The 17,946-nt window shown below is 41.8% G+C and overlaps 1 protein-coding gene across 1 annotated transcript in view; it reads right to left on the bottom strand.

Annotated features, from left to right (window-relative positions):
• The window catches only part of Prkci (protein kinase C iota), a 66,393-nt gene extending 63,337 nt beyond the window's left edge, over positions 1 to 3,056 (bottom strand). Inside the window, exon 1 of the mRNA XM_090338698.1 lies at positions 2,841 to 3,056. Within this exon, the coding sequence (XP_090194824.1) occupies positions 2,841 to 2,947 (107 nt within the window). The 5' untranslated portion in view covers positions 2,948 to 3,056. The remainder of the gene's footprint in view (positions 1 to 2,840) is intronic.
• Between the last annotated feature and the right edge of the window lie 14,890 nt (positions 3,057 to 17,946).

Raw genomic sequence — 17,946 nt, 5'->3', positions numbered from 1 at the left:
CTAATTGGAACAATAAGTCAAGAAAATATCTACAAAATGCTTATATTCCTAAAACACAGCAGAAGGATTTTTTTTCCAAAAGAGATGCTTACAATCATTTTCAGTTATATGCCTATTAACACTTAGTAAAAACTAAAAAAAAAAAAATGAAAAATATGAAGAAACACTGTTATCTTTCAGGCATTGAAGCCTGGAGGCTCACACCTATAATACTAGCTAAGATAGGAAGTTCTAAGCCAGCCAGTAGACTCTTATCAATTAACCAACAAAAAGCTGGAAGTGAGGGTATGGCTCAAGTGCTAAAGTAGCAGCCTTGATCAAAAAGCCAAGTGAGAACATGAGACTCTGAGTTCAAGCCCAGGTCTGGAACAAAAATAAACAGAATGTACATCACTGTGGGCTGAGTTGTGGCTCAAACAGTACCATGCCTACCTAGCAACCACAAAGCTCTGTGTTTAAACCCCAATACTGCTCCTCTAAAGAATTAACATTAGTAAAAACCACAATGATAACCCCCATCCCTCCAGAGAATTACATATAATCATTTAGCAAGCAAAAACTGAGAAAAGATAGACAGAGGTAGTGTGCTCAGATTTTTCATCTTTCAGTGGAAGGAATCAATAAGTACTACCTAAAGCTGGTACATCAAGAAACTTAACAACTTTTGAAATAATACTTTTGAAATAATAAATGCAACCTTCAGAAAAAAACAAAAATAAACTGTCAACAGAGGTCATCTTCGGGATGAAAGGGGATCCTTTTTCTGTTATACCTCTGTTCAGTTCAGTACTGTTCTAGTATGTGCAATGTATTCATTTTTAAATCTAGTTTGTTAAACTGTCAATAACCAGAGAGTTTAAAAAAAAACACTATCTCTTTGTCTGCCTAACTTCATAAAAGAGAATACATTTGAAAGTAAAACATCCTATCTATCAAATTATATATAAGATTTTCAAAATAATTGTTATTTTCATTATTACTATTATTATTGTTGGTCCCATTGCTTGAACTCAGGGCTGCTGCTGTCCCTGAGCTTTTGCGCTTAAGGCTAGCAATCCCAGCTCTACTAGGGACTTTCTGGTAACTGGAGAAATGAGTCTTGCAAGCTGCCTGCTTCTGGCTGTTCAAACAAGAGATTCTCAGATCCCAGCCTCCTAAGTAGATAGGATTACAAGTGTGAGTCATTGGTGCCCAGAAATATAAAATTTTTGAAAGAAAAAAAGGCAAAAAGGCAAAGGAAGTTGTTGTTGTTGACACTGACTTAAAATGGTCAATATAGATCTTAGGACAACAGGCTTTTTTTGTTTTTTGCCAGTCTTGGGGCTTGAACTCAGGGCTTAAGCACTGTCATTGGACTTTCCTCAAGACTACTGCTCTACCACTGGAGCACACTTCCAGCTTTTCTAAGTATGTGGTACCAAGGAATCAAACCAGGTCTTCAAGCATATTAGGCAAGCACTCTACCATTAGGCCAAACTCCCAGCCCCAGGACAACAGATTCTTTAAAAGAAAAGCAAATTTCTTGACTTTGCTTTAAAAGTCAAAACTTCTTTTACCTGTGTTTTAACTGAAAAGTTTTAATGCTGCACTATATTAATCTATTAATTAATAGGAGTAATTAATCTATTAATTACTCCTCAATACAATGAAGGGTAATAGAGAACAGAGGCTTCCTGGTAGCAGATATCCTTACATCAAATCAATAAGAATTGTAAGATTTAATGTTTTCTTCGAAATCAAAACAAGACAAGCAATTTGAAAATCTGCTATTTTGACTGATCCCCTCAGGAATGTGAAAATATGCACTGCCTCACCATCTAGTCCTTGAGGGATTTGGGTAGGTTTTGTTGTTGTTGTTGTCTTAAGCAATTTACTTCTACCTTCACAAGCCAAAATACGGGCTAAAGCAATTGGGTTTTCTGTTCATCCCAAACCACTGCTACTGCTTAGCCTTTTAGCTTACTAAGGCTCATAAATATAATAATCTCAAAGAAATTCAAACAAGTGGATGCAAAGATAGGAGAATAATTTGCCAGCCGGTGACAGAATAGGATTTACGACGACTATCAGACTGGATTACACAGTATTTACATCTCAGATAATCATAGGAGTAAAGATCACACAATTTAAATGTGTCTCTTCCTTCTCTTACTTTGCAATACTTCACCCTATTGGACAATCCTAGAAACAACATTGACAAAGAAGAATTCACAAAATGTTTATTTACACATCTATATCTAATCCTGGGGAAAATAAAGTGCCCCTAATGTGATTCTTTAAAATGAATCAACTTTCCTCTTAATTCCTAATCTAGGAGACTGGCCGTCTGAACACAGACCAGATACACTTCATGAACTCTTCCACCACGAAGATAAACCTACTTAAGAAAAAAAAAAAAAAAGAGGGGGGGGGCTTCAGAGCTTCAGATCTCTTCATAACCAAAAGGTCCAGCTTCATGAAGCAGTCCAGTCTTCCAAACGCACTGAGCTAACTGAGGCATCACTCGGAGTCCTTTGCCCCAATATACTGACAAATGACACAAAATATTTGCAAACCTGAGCAAGTGTCTGACCTCCCCACCAGAGGCACCCCATTCCATTCCAAGCCTCCCCGCTGGACTCCACTCTGCTCCAGAACCCCCGACCCCTCCTCCCCTCCGCAACACCTGGGGTACCTACAGCCCCGAGCGGGGGGGACCTACACCCCCGGATCCTCAATCCTCCTCTCCGGGGGCTCGCTGACCACCGACCTCTGCCCCCGAGCGGCTGCTCAGCCCTTACCTTTCCTCCTCCAGACCCAGAGCTTTCCCCCCGCTCCCCCGCCCCGCCTCAGACACTCACCCGCGATAGTAGGCTTTCACCCGGACCTGGTGGGCATGGTCTCCGCCGCCGCCGCTGCCGCTGCCGCCCGCGTGGGACATGGTGCCGCCGTCCCGCTGGGTCGGCATCTCCTCCCTCCTCCGCCCCGACGCCGGAGGCCGAGGGTGCCGGGGCGCTCCGGGAGCCGCGGCCGACCCCGCAGCCACAGCCCGCCCGAGCCGAGGCCGACGCTCGCTCCCCGCCCGCCTAGCCCACCCGCCGGGATTCTAGGGCCGCCTCGTCCCGACAGCCGGAACTGCGCGGCCCCCCCCCCGCCGCCAGCGCCGCCGCCGCCGCCTCCACCACCTCTACCGGCGCCCGGGACCCGCGCGCCTCCCCGCTGCGGCCCCTCCCACCCCGCTCGCTCTCGAGGCCCACATTCCGGCGCTGGGCGGACGCGACCAACGGCCCCAGTGAAGGAGCCTCGGTGTCGGGATGAACCACCTTCACGGGGGTGAGAGAAAGAGAGGAGAGCAATAGGAGCTGCTGAAAACAACACAAAACACTTTTAGACGGAGCTTTCCATGAGAAAGTAACATTAAATTTACAAATGTATTTATATAAAAATGACACTTTCCTTGGAGACACCCACTAAGAGACAAATACAACGGACTCTCCCCCCCTAGTTTCCCAACTTGGTCGCGTCCGCGGTCAGCCTAGTAGGCACCCGGGATTGATTTGCCGTGCGGATTTCTGGGATTTGGAGTCCCGGTGGGATTCTGGGATTTGTTGTTTGCTGAGCCTTAGCCTTACCTGCATTCCTGCTGCTGCCCAGGCTAGAGAGCGTGGGAATCCTGACAGCAGCGTGCTGATCTGAGGGCATTGGAGATCACTAGTCTGGGTCGCGATCTGGGCTTTGTTTTCGGATGGATGCTCCACGCCAATTGTGTAAATCACCTAAATTATACAGTGCATTTTGGGGTCACAAGATTTAATGACTTGCTCAGCTTGGAAATAATTTAATAGAATGTAATAGAAAGCAATAGAGGAAGAAACTCAACTAGAAGATAAGGTAGTAAACAGATTTTTCTTGCTCATTGCCTTATCTGTGTTTCTACTGCAATTGCATGAACAGGTATACAAGTACTTAGCCAACTAATCAATCCATTCGCATTTGTTCTAGGACAATGGCTAACCAAAGATTAAAATGATTCTATTCCTATAGTTGATACTGCAGTTACAGGTAACATGAATCCAGCCTCTGTCTGTCCTGGTACCAATTTCTGCTAAAAGAGTTGTAACAAGTCCTAGCTACTCAGTGGGGCTGAGCTCTAGAGGATGGAGATTTGAGGATAGCCTTGGCAGAAAAGTCACTGAGCCTCGATCTCCAACTAGCCAGCAAAAATTCAGGTGGGAGGCATGCCTCAAGTGATTGTTCATTAGCATAACAAGTAAGTCTAGCAAGTACAAGGTCCGGAGTTCATATCTCAGTACAGCAGGAGGGAAACAGAATTGGAATAATTAAAGAGATAACTTTCATTATGATAACAAATTAGAACTGTGAGGCTGGGAAGCCCTGGCTTTTATTCCTCAATACCACATAAACAGAAAAAGTTGAAAGTGGCGCTGTAGCTCAAGTGGTAGAGTTCTAGCCTTGAGCAAAAGGTCAGGGACAGCCAGGTGTGGTGGCCCACGCCTGTAATCCTAGCTACTCAGGAGGCTGAAATCTGATGATCAAGGTTCAAAGCCAGCCCAGGCACAGAAGGACCCGAGACATTTATCTCCAATTAACCTCTAGAAAATAGGAAGTGGGCTTGGCTTGAGGCTAAGGTGGTGGTAGCCTTGAGCTGAAGAGCGCAGGCAGAGTTCAAGCCCCATAACCCACAATCAATCAATCAATCAATCAATCTTGGAGCTGGGCACCAGTGGCTCATGCCTGTGATTCTAGCTACTCAGAAGGCTAAGACCTGTGAATCAAGGTTTACAGCCAGCTTGAGCAGGAAAGTCCATGAGACTCTTATTTCCAAAAAACTACTCAGAAAAAGCCAGAAGTGGTGCTGTGACTCAAGTAGTACAGTGTTTGCTAGCCTTGAGCACAATAAGACCCAGGAACAGAGCCCAGACCCAGAAACAGAGCCCAGGCCCAGAGTTCAAGCCAGAGAATGGGTAAAAATAAAAATTAAATAAATAAAATAAAATGTTTGTCCAAAAATGTGGCTTAGGACACAGTTCTTTTCTAAATGCATAAGGCTTTGGGTTTGACCCTCAGGACTGAAAAAAAAAAATATATATATATATATATATATTTACTTGGTAAGGAATTTCTGTTAGATAATGTAATTCTCCAAATTTAAGCTGTAAAATGTTAATACAAGAAAACACATAAAGGAAGACATTTGTTTTAAGGACCCACAGAGAAATCTCTATGCCCCCAACACCTATCTAGGTTAAAAAAAACTTAGGTGGGAAGTGGCTCTGTGGCTCAAGGGGTAGGACAGAAGCCTTAAGCTGAAGAACACAGAGACAACACCCAGGCCCAGAGTTCAAGTCCAGTGACTGACAAAAAAAAATTATGTGGAGGCCAGAAGTTTGGCCTAGTGGTAGAGTACTTGTCTAGAATGCCTAAAGACCTGTGTGGCTTAAGTGGCAAAATGATAGCTTTGAGAAAGCCCAAGGACAGTGCTCAGGTGCTGAGTCAAGCCCTAGGACTGGCAAAAAAAAAAAAAAAAAAAAAAAAAACCTAACTGGCCAGATGCCAATGACTCATGCCTGTAATCATATAGCCTCAGAAGGCTAAGATCTGAGGATATCAGAGTGAGTTAAAAGCCAGCCCTAGCAAGAAAGCCTGTGAGACTCTTTTTGTTTTTTGTTTTTTTGCTCAAGACTGGTGCTTTACCACCTGAGCCACAGCTCCACTTTTGGCTTTTTGTTGCCACTGCTGGGGCTTGGACTCAGGGTCTTGGCACTGTCCTTGAGCTTTCTCAAGGCTAGTGCTCTACCACTTGAACTACAGCACCAATTGCAGCTTTTTCTGCACATGTGCTACCAAGGAATGGAACCCAGGGCTTCATGCATGCTAGGCAAGCACTCTACCATTAGGCCATGCTCCTGGCCCTCTGTGAGACTCTTAGCTCTAATTAACCACCCAAAAGCCAGAAGTGGAGCTGTTGCTTAAGTGGTAGAACATCAGTCTTGGCACCAGGACAACATAAAATGCAAATACATAATACATACATACATACATACATACATACATACATACATACATACAGCAGAAGAAGAGGGTGGAGGGGGAAAGAGAAAGAAATAGAGGAGTGGGATCGATTGGAATACATTTTAAGCATATGTAGAAACATAGCTATGAAATCCCTTTTTGTATAACTAAACTAGGCTAATTTTAAAAAATGAAAGACTAGAGGCATGCCCACAATAGTAGAGCCCCTTCATGCAACTGCAAAGCCCTAAGTTCAAACCTCAGTACTTCCAGAAGACATTTTTTTAAAAAAATTAAAAGTACACATGTTCTTATGAAGTTTCCCTTACTTAGTAGCTCACACACCCAGCCTTGGCCTCTTTCACTGACCAGGTTCTCTCCTAGAGCTTCTGGAGTCTTTCCCCCTCTCAAAGAAGTCCAGGGCAGGGGCCAGAAGTGTGGCCTAGTGGTAGAGTGCTCACCTAGCATCCATTAAGCCCTGGGTTCAATTCCTCTGTACCACATACACAGAAAAAGCCGTATGTGGCACTGAAGCTCAAGTGGCAGAGTGCTAGCCTAGAGCACTGTCCAAAGACAGTGCCCAGGCCCTGAGTTCAAGCCCCAGGACTGGCAAAAAAAAAATGAATAGACAGCTAATCCTGACAGGTTACTACAGAAAGAAGGAAAGAGAGAAAAGAAAAAAGTCCAGGTCATTTCTCTACCACTTCTACCTCATTCTTATAAGATTTGAATCTTTTCTTTTCATTGAATTTCTGCTGACTTTGAATAAAAAAAAAAAACCATATCCTATTTTGGGCCACAGCTGAATCAGGAGGAAATGTAGAGCTCAGAGTTTATAACGATTTGAGGGCTGCCTTTCCTATACACAATTTCAAGGGCAAGGAAATCCAAAAATAAAATTGCCTATTACTGCATCTTCTCCTATTAGTGCATCTTATCGCCCTATAACTTAAGCACCAGATGGTTTACTGAATTGGTGTGGTTTTCTAGCTAGAAATTATGAAGTAGCCTATAATTAAATCAGTCCAGGGCTATACCCTAAACTGTGTTTTGGCTTGGTTTTTTGTGTGTATGTGTGTGTGTGTGTCAGTACCAGGGTTTGAACTCAGCCTTGGCACTATCCTTAGCCTTTTCATTGAAGGCTGGTGCTCTACTCTTGAGCCACAGCTTCACTTCTGGTTTTTATGGTGGTTAAATGGGGACAAGCTTTGTTGCCCAGGCTAGCTTTGAACCTCAAACCATTGAATCTTTCAAAACAAGCTATCATCTCCATTTGATGCCTCAAAAAGAAAATTTTTTACTCTTATGGACATGTGAAAATTTAAGTATTCAATAATCTAGGAATCCAAATATAGATATTCAATTATAGATGTTCAAGTGTAGGTATTATAATAGATCATAGATAGTAAATAGTGTAAAATAGTTTGTGTGTACTTAACTTTTTTTTTTTTTTGCTAGTCCTGGGGCTTGAACTCAGGGCCTGGGCACTCTCCTTTGACACTTTTTAACTCAAGAGTAGTGCTCTACCACTTGAGCCACAGCACCACTTATAGCTTTTCCTGAGTATGTGGTACAAAGAATCGAATCCAGGCAAGCACTCTACCTTTAGGCTACGCTTCTGGCCCCTGTGTGCTTAACTTTTAAAATAAAAAAAAACTGAACATGATCGCAACACCAAATGAACAGAGCAAATCTTTATTTTCTACTTCCTTAATATAATGCTGTGACTTGAAAAGTTAGTTCTCAAACCTGCAATCCCAGCTACTATACAGACTAAGAACTGAGGATCACTGTTCCAAGCTATTTGGGGTAGATAAGTTTGAGAGACTCTTATCTCTAATTGACCAGAAAAACAACAGAAGTGAAAGCATGGCTGGAGTGGTAGACTGCCAGCTTTGAAAAAAGCCTAATGAGGGTGTAAGAACTTGAGTATAAGCCCCTGTACCAGCAGAGACACAAAAAAATGTTGATAAATCAAATAACAGTTAAGATATATAACAATCCAAAGCAATAAGAGAAAACCAAGCAAATAACTAATTTTATGGTAGAAAATGCAAGATCCAAATTCCAAAAAAGGAATAATATACATCTATGTTTAAGAAATTTTTTTCCTTAAATCTCTGGCAATGCTTATCTCAGAAATAGATTAGTATGGTATGAAATAGAAGCTGTTGTCTTTCATCGAGGAAGACTTTCATCAGGACTGAAAAAGAACATATCTTATCAAGAACTGAAAAAAATTATTTGATAAATTGTATTAATAGAACGCAATTTCAAAGACTGCAAGGATCTTCATTTTACCTGAGCTAGACAGTCTATGCTGCTAGTCAGCCTTTGAAGATGTGATATTTATCTCTGGACAATAAAAGGATTGGTTATCTCCAAGATCCAGTCCAGACTTCAAGATTAAAAAGAAGAAACCCTTGGAACTTTTGAATTGAAAAATACACCCCAATTGTCAGCTTCACAATCAAACAAACCTTCCCTAGAACCTAGTAGGGCTTACACTTGGTTTTTTTTTTTTTTTTTTTTTGCCAGTCCTGGGCTTGAGCTCAGGGCCTGAGCACTGTCCTTGGACTTTCTCAAGGCTAGAGCTCTACCACTTGAGCCTCAGCACCACTTCTGACTTTTTTCTATGTATGTGGTACCGAGGAATCGAACCCGGGTCTTCATGCATGCTAGGCAAGCACTTTAACCACTAGGCCAAACTCCCGGCCCTACACTTGGTTTTTATGGGTTGATATTAGAAATTCCCAATTAGCTTTTCAGTGATAGAATATGTTTGTTGAGGGTGTACTATGTCCTAGTCCTGTGCTGAACATAAAGGAAAGAAAACAAAATCCTTGCCCTCAAGAGCTCACTGTAGCAGAGCAGTGTCAATATTTGATTTAAAATATCTGATAAGGTCACGATGACAGTTTTCCTGTAGTTCTGGACTAATGATACTGAGACAGTTGAATATTCACACGAGAGTGGGAGACACAGAACAGGGAGAGAGGGAGGGAGGAAAAGGAAAGGAGAGAGGGAGGAAGGGAAGGAAGGGAAGGGAAGGGAAAGGAAGGAAAAGAGAAAAAGGCTATCCAAAGCCAGGTGCTGGTGGTTCAAAGCTGTAATTCTAGCTACACAGGAGACTGAAATCTCCAGAATCAAAGTTTCAAGTCACTCCGGGTAGAAAAGTCTGTGAGACTCTGTCTCCAACTTTGTCTCAAAAAAAAATAACTAGCAGAAAGCAGGACTGGAGATATAGCTCAAGTGATAAAGTACCAGCACAGCAAACAAACTGATTCCAGATCCTAGTACTGCAACAAATAATAATAATAATAATAATAATAATAATAATAATAATAATTAAAGAAAATAATTGAAAATTGCATATGAAAGATAATAGTATATCTAAAATAGATAACTGGCTCATACTGTTAAAGAATAAAAAATTCCCTTGATTCTCTTTATATGCAATAAATTTGAACAGGCATTTCTCAAAAATATTTACAGAGAGGTAATAAAAACATAAAAAGATATTAGTCATTAGGAAAGTATAGGTAAAAAAATCACAATGAGACACTACTTCAAAATCATTAGATAGGTAAAACAATAATAAAAAGGCAAAAGTCAGGTACCAGTGGCACATGGTTGTAATCCTTGCTATTCATAAGGATGAGATCTGAGGATTACAGTTCAAAAAGCCATATGTGGAGTTGTGCCTAAAGTAGTAGAGAGCTAGTCTTGAGCAAAAAAGCTCAGGGAGGGGCCGGGAGTTTGGCCTAGTGGTGGAGTGCTTGCCTAGCATGCACGAAGACCTGGGTTCGATTCCTCGGTACCACATACATAGCAAAAAGCCAGAAGTGGTGCTGTAGCTCAAGTGGTAGAGCTCTAGCCTTGAGAAAATCCAGGGACAGTGCTCAGGCCCTGAGCCCAAGCCCAGGACTGGCAAAAAAAAAAAAAGCTCACGGACAGCACCTAGGTCCCTGAGTCCAAGTCACAGGCCTGTCTCATACTCTCACAAAAAAAAAAAAAAAAAGGCAATGATCAACTATATGTCAATAGAGCTGGGGATAGATAATAACAACCTTACCTGATGTTCAGAAATTTGAACTCAGATTCCTTATTGGAACCCAGTTTGACAGCTCTTCAAGATATTAAACGTGGAGCTGCTATGTGACCAATGAATTCCACTGCTGGGTGTATATCTTTTTCAAACCATTTTCTATAGCTATCACAAAAACCTGAGCCTAGGTAATGGATAGAAGTTTATTTGTTTCATAGTTCTAAAGGTTGACCAGTCTAATAACATGGGGTTGAGATCAGATCAGACAAGGGCTTTGTTTTTGCATCATAATGTGATAGAGGGTTATCACATGGTGAGACAGAGCAAGTGCAGGCTTAGGTCTCTCCCTCTTCACATGGGAGCACTGCCCATGAGACCTAATCCCAATCAGGCTATACTTCTAAACCTCATTAACATACGAAGTTGAGGATAAAGAACTTTTAGGAGAAACATTCAAAGCACAGCAATTATCAAGAAAATTAAAAATATTCAACAGCTGTACAAACATATGAGGATCACAGTTTGAAGCCAGTCCTGGAAAGAAAGTCTGTGATCTTCAAAGTCTCTTATCTTCAATCAACTACTAAAAAAAAGGCAGGAAATAGAGCTGTGGTTCAAGTGGTAGAGTGTTCACCTTGACTAGAAAAACTTAGGACTCGCACACCAAAACAAATAAACAAACAAAATTTGTATATAAATGTTCATGTGAACACTATTCCTAATAAAAAGTGGGAAAATAAGTGTCCATGAAATGAATAGCAAAACAAACTGTTTTATATCCACACAATGGAATTGTATTCAGCTGTCAAAACTGAGTGTTGAAACATTTTACATTGTACAGAAACCTTGAAAACACTGAAGTAAACGAAACTACACAAAATAACATATGTGATTCAAATTGTACTAAATATCCATCTCCCTCTCTTCCTCCCCTCCCTCCCTCTCTTTCTTTCTTCTTCCCCCTTCCCACTTCTTTTTCTCTTTGCAAGCCTCTAGGAAGAGTAGCTTTCCTCTACCACATACTTCACACATTTGTTCAGTGAAATTCTCGCTCACCATATGCCTAGAAGCAACCTGGACCAGGCAGCTATGGGATGAAATCTCTGCAATCATGAACCAGAATAAACTTTTTCTCCTTGGACGTTGTTTGGCTCAGGTATTTTATAATAGTGACAGAAACCTAACACACTGTACTGTTTAACTTGCAATAAGTGTTCCATGTCAATTTGTCTTTCTTTTCCTTTCTTTCTTTCTTTCTTTCTTTTTTTTCTTTCTTTCTTTCCTTCTTTCTTCCTTTCTTTCTTTCTTCCACTTGAATCACATCTCCACTTCCAGCTTTTCCCCCCCTAGTTAATTGGAGATAAGAATCTACCAACAGATTTGCCTGCTGACTTGCTTTGATTGTTGATCCTCAGATCTCTGCTTCCTGGGTAGCTATGATACTGATATGAGCTATGATACTGAGCCCAACTCAGTATCATATTTCTAACAGCCCAAAAGCAATCCACTCTTCCTAACAAATCTGGAGTATTTTTCCAGGTTGTTCAATATTAGCCAAGAGTAGATGGGCATAGTGAGCATGCCTTTAATCCCAGCGTTGAGAAGACTGAGAGGGATCATAAGACCAAGACCATCCGGGATACTTAGCAAGATCTTGTCTCAAAAAAATGTATATGTGGGCCGGGAGTTTAGCGTAGTGGTAGAGTGCTTGCCTACCATGCACGAAGACCCAGGTCTGATTCCTCGGTACCATATACATAAAAAAAGCCAGAAATGGTGCTATGGCTCAAGTGGTAGAGCTCTAGCCTTGAGAAAACCCAAGGACAGTGCTCAGGCCCTGAGTTCAAGGCCCAGGACTGGCAAAAAATGTATATGTATACACACATGTATATGTGTATATATATGTATATGTGTAAGTATATATATATACATATTTGAGTAAATATTCATTACTCCAAAAAGTAGTCCATGTCAATTTTGCAATTATTTTCTGTTTTCTCCTCCCCCCATCTCTTTTTGCCTGTCCTGGGGCTTGAACTCAGGGCCAGGACACTGAGTGCTCACTCTACCAATGAGCCACAGCACCGCTTCCAGCTTTTTCTGTTTATGTGGTACTAAGGAATTGAACCCAAGTCTTCATGCATGCCAGTCAAATATTCTACCACTAAGCCACATTCCCAGCTCTGCAGTCATTTTCAAATCTACTCCCTCTACAACCACTGGCAACCTCTAATCTGCTTTATTTGTAGATATACTTTAATAGAAGTGGAATAATAAATTATATCACCTTTAGAGTATGTACTTCATTCAATGTCTACTTATTAAGAACTTAATAGCAAGCATACAACAGTGGAGAAATCATGGTGCTTAAAATTTGTAGGTAGGAAGAAACCATAAATAAATATATACATGATCGAATGTCTGCTCCATGGGCACATGAGGAAGAAAAGCTGGCGAGGTAGGGGAAGAGTGAGGTGATGGGGGATGTATCAGAATAAGTGGTCGGAATGCTCTCCATGATGTGTGAACAGGAGCTCAGATGAAGTATGGCAATGAGGAGGTAAGGACCCTGGGAGGATATTCCTGGCTGAGGTAAGAGCCAGAGATAAGGAAAAGTAATGGTAATGCAGCCTGGAGCAGACTAAGCATGAAAAGTCACCCAGAATCTCAAAGGGCCATGGTGAAAATCCAGGGCTCTAGCCTAAGTGTGATGGAACATTTTAGCAAGACAGCAATTCACTCCATCTTGCCTTTCTTCTTTAGGCTGCTGTGTGTGGAACAGATTGTAAAGGAACAAAACTCAAAGTAGATGACCTTTGAGGAATGTATTGCTGTGTTCCAGGAGAGAGATGGTGGTTTGCTTTAGGTTGGTAACAATAGAGATGGTGAAGTATTACAGGAGTGTGTGTGTGTGTGTGTGTGTGTGTGTGTGTGTGTGTGTGTCTTAGAGCTTGAACTCGGGACCTGGTGCCATCCCTTCGCTTTTTTGTCTAAGCCTTGTGCTCTACCATTTATGCCGTGCCTCCATTTCTGGCTTTTGGGTAGTTAACTGGAGGTAAGAGTCTCACAGACTTTTCTGCCTGTGCTGGCTTTTAACTATTATGCTCAGATCCCTGCCACCTGAGTAGTTAGGATTATAGATGTGAGCCACCCATGCCCAGAACTGTCTGTATGTTGATGAGCTTATGTTTACTCTGATACTATGCCCTTGTGAGCTTATGAACTGATAGGGCTGCAAGGAACAGCACTTTCATGTGGCAGAATGAGAATTCAAGTATCTCTGATTCTAACAATCTAAACAAACACTAAGTATAAAGGCAGAAAGGAAATGAGAGTATATAGCAGCCCCAAAGGGTTCTTGAGAGTCTGCATACTTGTACTAAGGACCTGTGGCACATGGTAAGAAAGTGGACAAGTGGATAAGAGATAAGAGTCCAAATTCTGCCTTTGCCAATTCTTACTCAAGGTAGTTAGTTACATGACTTTTAAGGGCCCTTCCAGTTTTGGGGCTCTGGGTTGACACACTTCAACACTGGGGAGATATGTCCACTATGTATGGTGCCATCCACAGATATATAAAGGAATGTAAGTCTGATAAGCACAAGATTATCACACCGATTTTTGCAAGAGAAGATGAGAAATAGCAGGGATGGCAGTTTTGTTTTTAGTTTCCTTGTTATGTGATTTAGTAAAAAGTACTTTGCTCTCATTTCTTTCAAGGACATTCAATAATACTTCTTGAACAAATCTAGAAGAAGGAAAACCCTGGAAAAGTAAAAGACAGTCAGGCACCAGTGGCTCATGCTTATAATCCCAGCTACTCTGAAAATCTTGGTCTGACAGAGAAGAATTAGTTTAGCAGACAAGTCCTCCAAACCCATAACTCCCATTTATCAGCAAAAGCCATTAGTAGGGGTGTGGTTCAAGTAGTATTGAGCACAAAAGCTGAGTTACAGAGAGAGGCCCTGATTTCATGCCCACCCAGCACATTAAAAAAAGGGGGGTGGGGTAAAGAGAAAGACAACTTTCTTTTAGATATTACATTCACCCTTTTTCCAGTCTTTCAAGGTATTATCTTCCATTTTCACATTATAAAATGAAATTTCATACAGTAGTGAGCCCATTATTTAAATCTGGGTCTGCTGGCTTTCTTGTCTCATCAGATGGCCTCCTGTCACAATACCAATGATCTAGGTGGGAAAAAAGACAAAGAATGAGCTACTCTGACTACTCGGAAAGGGCCTGGGGTGGGGTGATCAGAGATCTAGAGGATAGACAGCAAACCAGATAGTACACGGTAGCATGGTAGTCTGTTCACAGCTGATCAACTCTGTCCTTGTAACACAACACCAGCTTTTAGACAACACATAAAGGAATGTGCAGGGTGGTTTTAAAAAGTAACTTTTTGTTCCTAATTGCCATAAAATTAGAAATTATTATAAAATGGGCTGGGAATGTGGCTTAGTGGTAGAGTGCTAGCCTAGCATGCATGAAGCCCTGGGTTTGATTTCTGAGTACTGCATACACAGAAAAAGTTGCAAGTGGTGCTGTGGCTTACATAGTAGGGCTCTAGCCTTGAGGAAAGCCCAAGGACAGTGCTCTGGCCCTGAATTCAAGTGTCAGGACTGGCAAAAAATAATACAAAAATCAAATAAACTTAGCTTGATGGCTTATTCAAAGACAAGTGGCAGGTGAGATCTGGCCTTGGGCTGATCTTTAGTCCAGATCCATTCTTCCCAGGACTATCTGTGATAGTGACAAAGCTCTAATACTGTCCTAAACAGTAACCACAGACACAGACAATTAGTGAGCCCCTGACATAGGATTGATGCAACGAAGAATCTAAGTTCTACTTTCTCATTTTGTTGAGTATTTACTACTATAGGACACATCACTTTTCCTGGGTTGAAACTAAGTCCTGTTCTCTCTTACCCTTTCCTGATCGCCCATTATAGCTGTGTGAGGTCAGAGTCTCTTGATCTTTCAGCTTGCTTATTCAGAAGACATTCTACCATTTGGGCTATGCCTCCATCCTTGCTTTTTTGATCGTTATTTTGGAGATAAAAGCTCTTGGACTTTTCTGCCAGGTCCAGCTTCGAATCTCGAGGTCTCAGCCTCCTGAGTAGCTAGGATTATGGGTATAAGCCATGGATGCCTGGCTTTTTTTTTTTTTGGTGGATCATGGGGCTTGAACTCGGCCTGGGCACTGTCCCTGAGCTCTTCAGCTCAAGGCTACTGCCCTACCCTTGAGCCAAGCCCCACTTCCCGTTTTCTAGAGGTTAATTGGAGATAAAAGTCTCAGGTCCTTTTGTGCCTGGGCTGACTTTGAACCTTGATCCTCAGATCTCAGCTTCCTGAGTAGCTAGGATTACAGGCATGAGCCACCATGCCTAGTCTGATGCCTGGATTTTTTATTTTATTTTATTTTTTATTTAAATGTTTTTTATTGTAATTAATAGAGGGGTTACAGTTATATTCGTTAGATAGAAGGAGCATTACTCCACACACACTGATATCCTTTCTCATGTTTCTGTCCCCATTTCTCTCCCCCTGCCCCCTCATCTCATTTCCCCCCTTCCCTTTCCTATTCCAAATAAACAAATAAACATATATACAATATACCAGATAACAAGGTAAGATACTGTAACAAGATGCGAATAACCAAGGGACAACAAAAGAGATGAGAAATAACAGTACATTAAGAACAACATTCACTCATTATATAGCTCTTATTTCCATATCCTGGAGGTCCTTTCATTTAGCTTCATCCCATATGGCCTTATGTGTCTAGGTTTTGAGCTATTGTAATCCTCTGCTAGGAGAGTCCAAGTTTTGTACTAATGATTACAAATGAGGGAAACCATTGAGCCTATGTTCCTTGGGGTCTGACTTACTTCACTTAATATGATTTTTTCCCCAAGTCTTTCCATTTCCTTACAAATGGGGTGATGTCGTCCTTTCTGATGGCAGCATAGAAATTCCACTATCTTGTTGATCCAATCATCTACTGAGGATGCCTGGCTTTTTTTAAACTAAAACATTTAACTTTTTTCCATTCCTATTGTGACAAATTATTTGTTTCTAAAAAGTAATATTAACCTGATCTCTCTGCTGGTCCTGGGGCTTGAACTCAGGGCCTGGTCACTGTTTCTGAGCTTCTTTTACTCAAGGCTAGCACTCTCCCACTTGAGCATCACTTTTGGCTTTTTCTGTGTATGTGGTACTGAGGATTCAAATCAGGGCTTCATGCATGCTAGGCAAGCATCGTACCAATAAGCCACATTCCCAGCCCTATGCTCTTATTTATTTATTTATTTATTTATTTATTTATTTATTTATTTTGCCAGTCCTAGTACTTGCTTGCTAGGTTTTCTCTTTCCCTCTGCCTTGTCTGAGGGCTCTAACTTACTTGATCCACAACTCCACTTCTTTTTTTTTGTGATGGTTAATTGAAGGTAAGAGTCTGGGATTGGTCTGTTGCCTGACTCAGAATCACCATTCACATATCTCAGTCTCTTGAGGAGGTTGCCTTCCTAACATCTTGCATTTAAATATCTGCTGTTTTGGGAGTGTGCGTATGTCAGTTGTGGAGCCTGAACTGGGGGCACTGTAGTTGAGCAAAGTGTTTGCTCAAGGCTAGTGTTCTACCACTACCACTTTGAGCCCCAATTCCACTTCATTGTTTTTTGTTTTTGCTTTTTTTTTTTTTTTTGCCTTTTTTTAGTGGTTAATTAGAGGTAAGAGTGTGTCATAGGGATTTTTTGGGGGAGGGTGGTGGTCAAGGAGGTAGGATTACAGGGGTGAGCCACCAGTGCCCAGGTTGGTTTTGGTTTTGAGTGTCTTTTCCAGTGAATTCTAGGAGTAAATGTAAGGAGGGTTAAGGACACTCCACCAGATAGGAAGATGGATTTTAGAAAACCAAGGACGATGTCATCAGGTAGGAAAACAAGGTAAAGGATAATTAAAGCCTACACAGGAAGTGTTCTCCCTTACGCACAGCTTGGAACAAGATTTCTAATGTTAAGAATACTTCTTTTTCAATTACACTATACTTTAAGATGTATTTATATCATTATGTCTTTTTTCTTTTTTTTTTTTTTTGCCAGTACTGGAACTTGAACTCAGAGTCTGGGCACTGTCCTTGGGCCTTTTTAAGGCTAGTGCTCTACCACTTGAGCCACAGCACCCCAATTGTGTGTGTGTGTGTAGAGTACCAAGGAATCCAACCCAGGGCTTTGTGCATGCTAGGCAAGCACTCTATGACTAGGCCACGTTCCTGGCCCATCTTTTTTTTTTTTTTTTTTAATTTATTTTTTCAATAGATGCTTGAACTGGACCTGGGCACTGTCTCTTAGCTTCTTCACTCAAGGCTGGCACTCTAACACTTGAATCACAGCCCCACTTCCAGATGCTTGTTGGTTAAGTGCAGGTAAGTCTCAGACCCTTTTCTGTCCCGGCTGGTTTTGAACCGCGATCTTCAGATGTCCGCTTCCTGAAGCTAGGACTACACCACCTGAGCTCCACACAGTGTGTCAAAGCAGGGAGGCCTGTCAGGCCACGGGCTGTCAGGGGAGTGAACACGACCTCTGACCCGGGAGGGCAGACCGACAGACAGGACAGACAGCTGGCTGGACCTCAACACCAGACCCTGCCGCCGACAGTTGGCAGAACTTGTTCCTTATTTGCTATAGATTCGGGGTAAATGAAAAGAGGGCAAGGGGGGGGTAAGGGCGGGAGACAGAGGGAGGGAGAGAAGAGTGAGAAGAGGGGGGGGGCAGAGAGAGAGAGAGAGAGAGAGAGAGAGAGAGAGAGAGAGAGAGAGAGAGAGAGAGAGAGAGAGAGAGAGAGAGAGAGAGAGAGAGAGAGAGAGTGTGTGTGTGTGTGTG

Source organism: Megascapheus bottae, chromosome 1, assembly GCF_031878675.1.
Source record: "Megascapheus bottae isolate mThoBot1 chromosome 1, mThoBot2.hap1, whole genome shotgun sequence".
Classification (NCBI taxonomy): Eukaryota; Metazoa; Chordata; class Mammalia; order Rodentia; family Geomyidae; genus Megascapheus; species Megascapheus bottae.
This window is presented reverse-complemented; position numbering and strand designations above follow the sequence as displayed.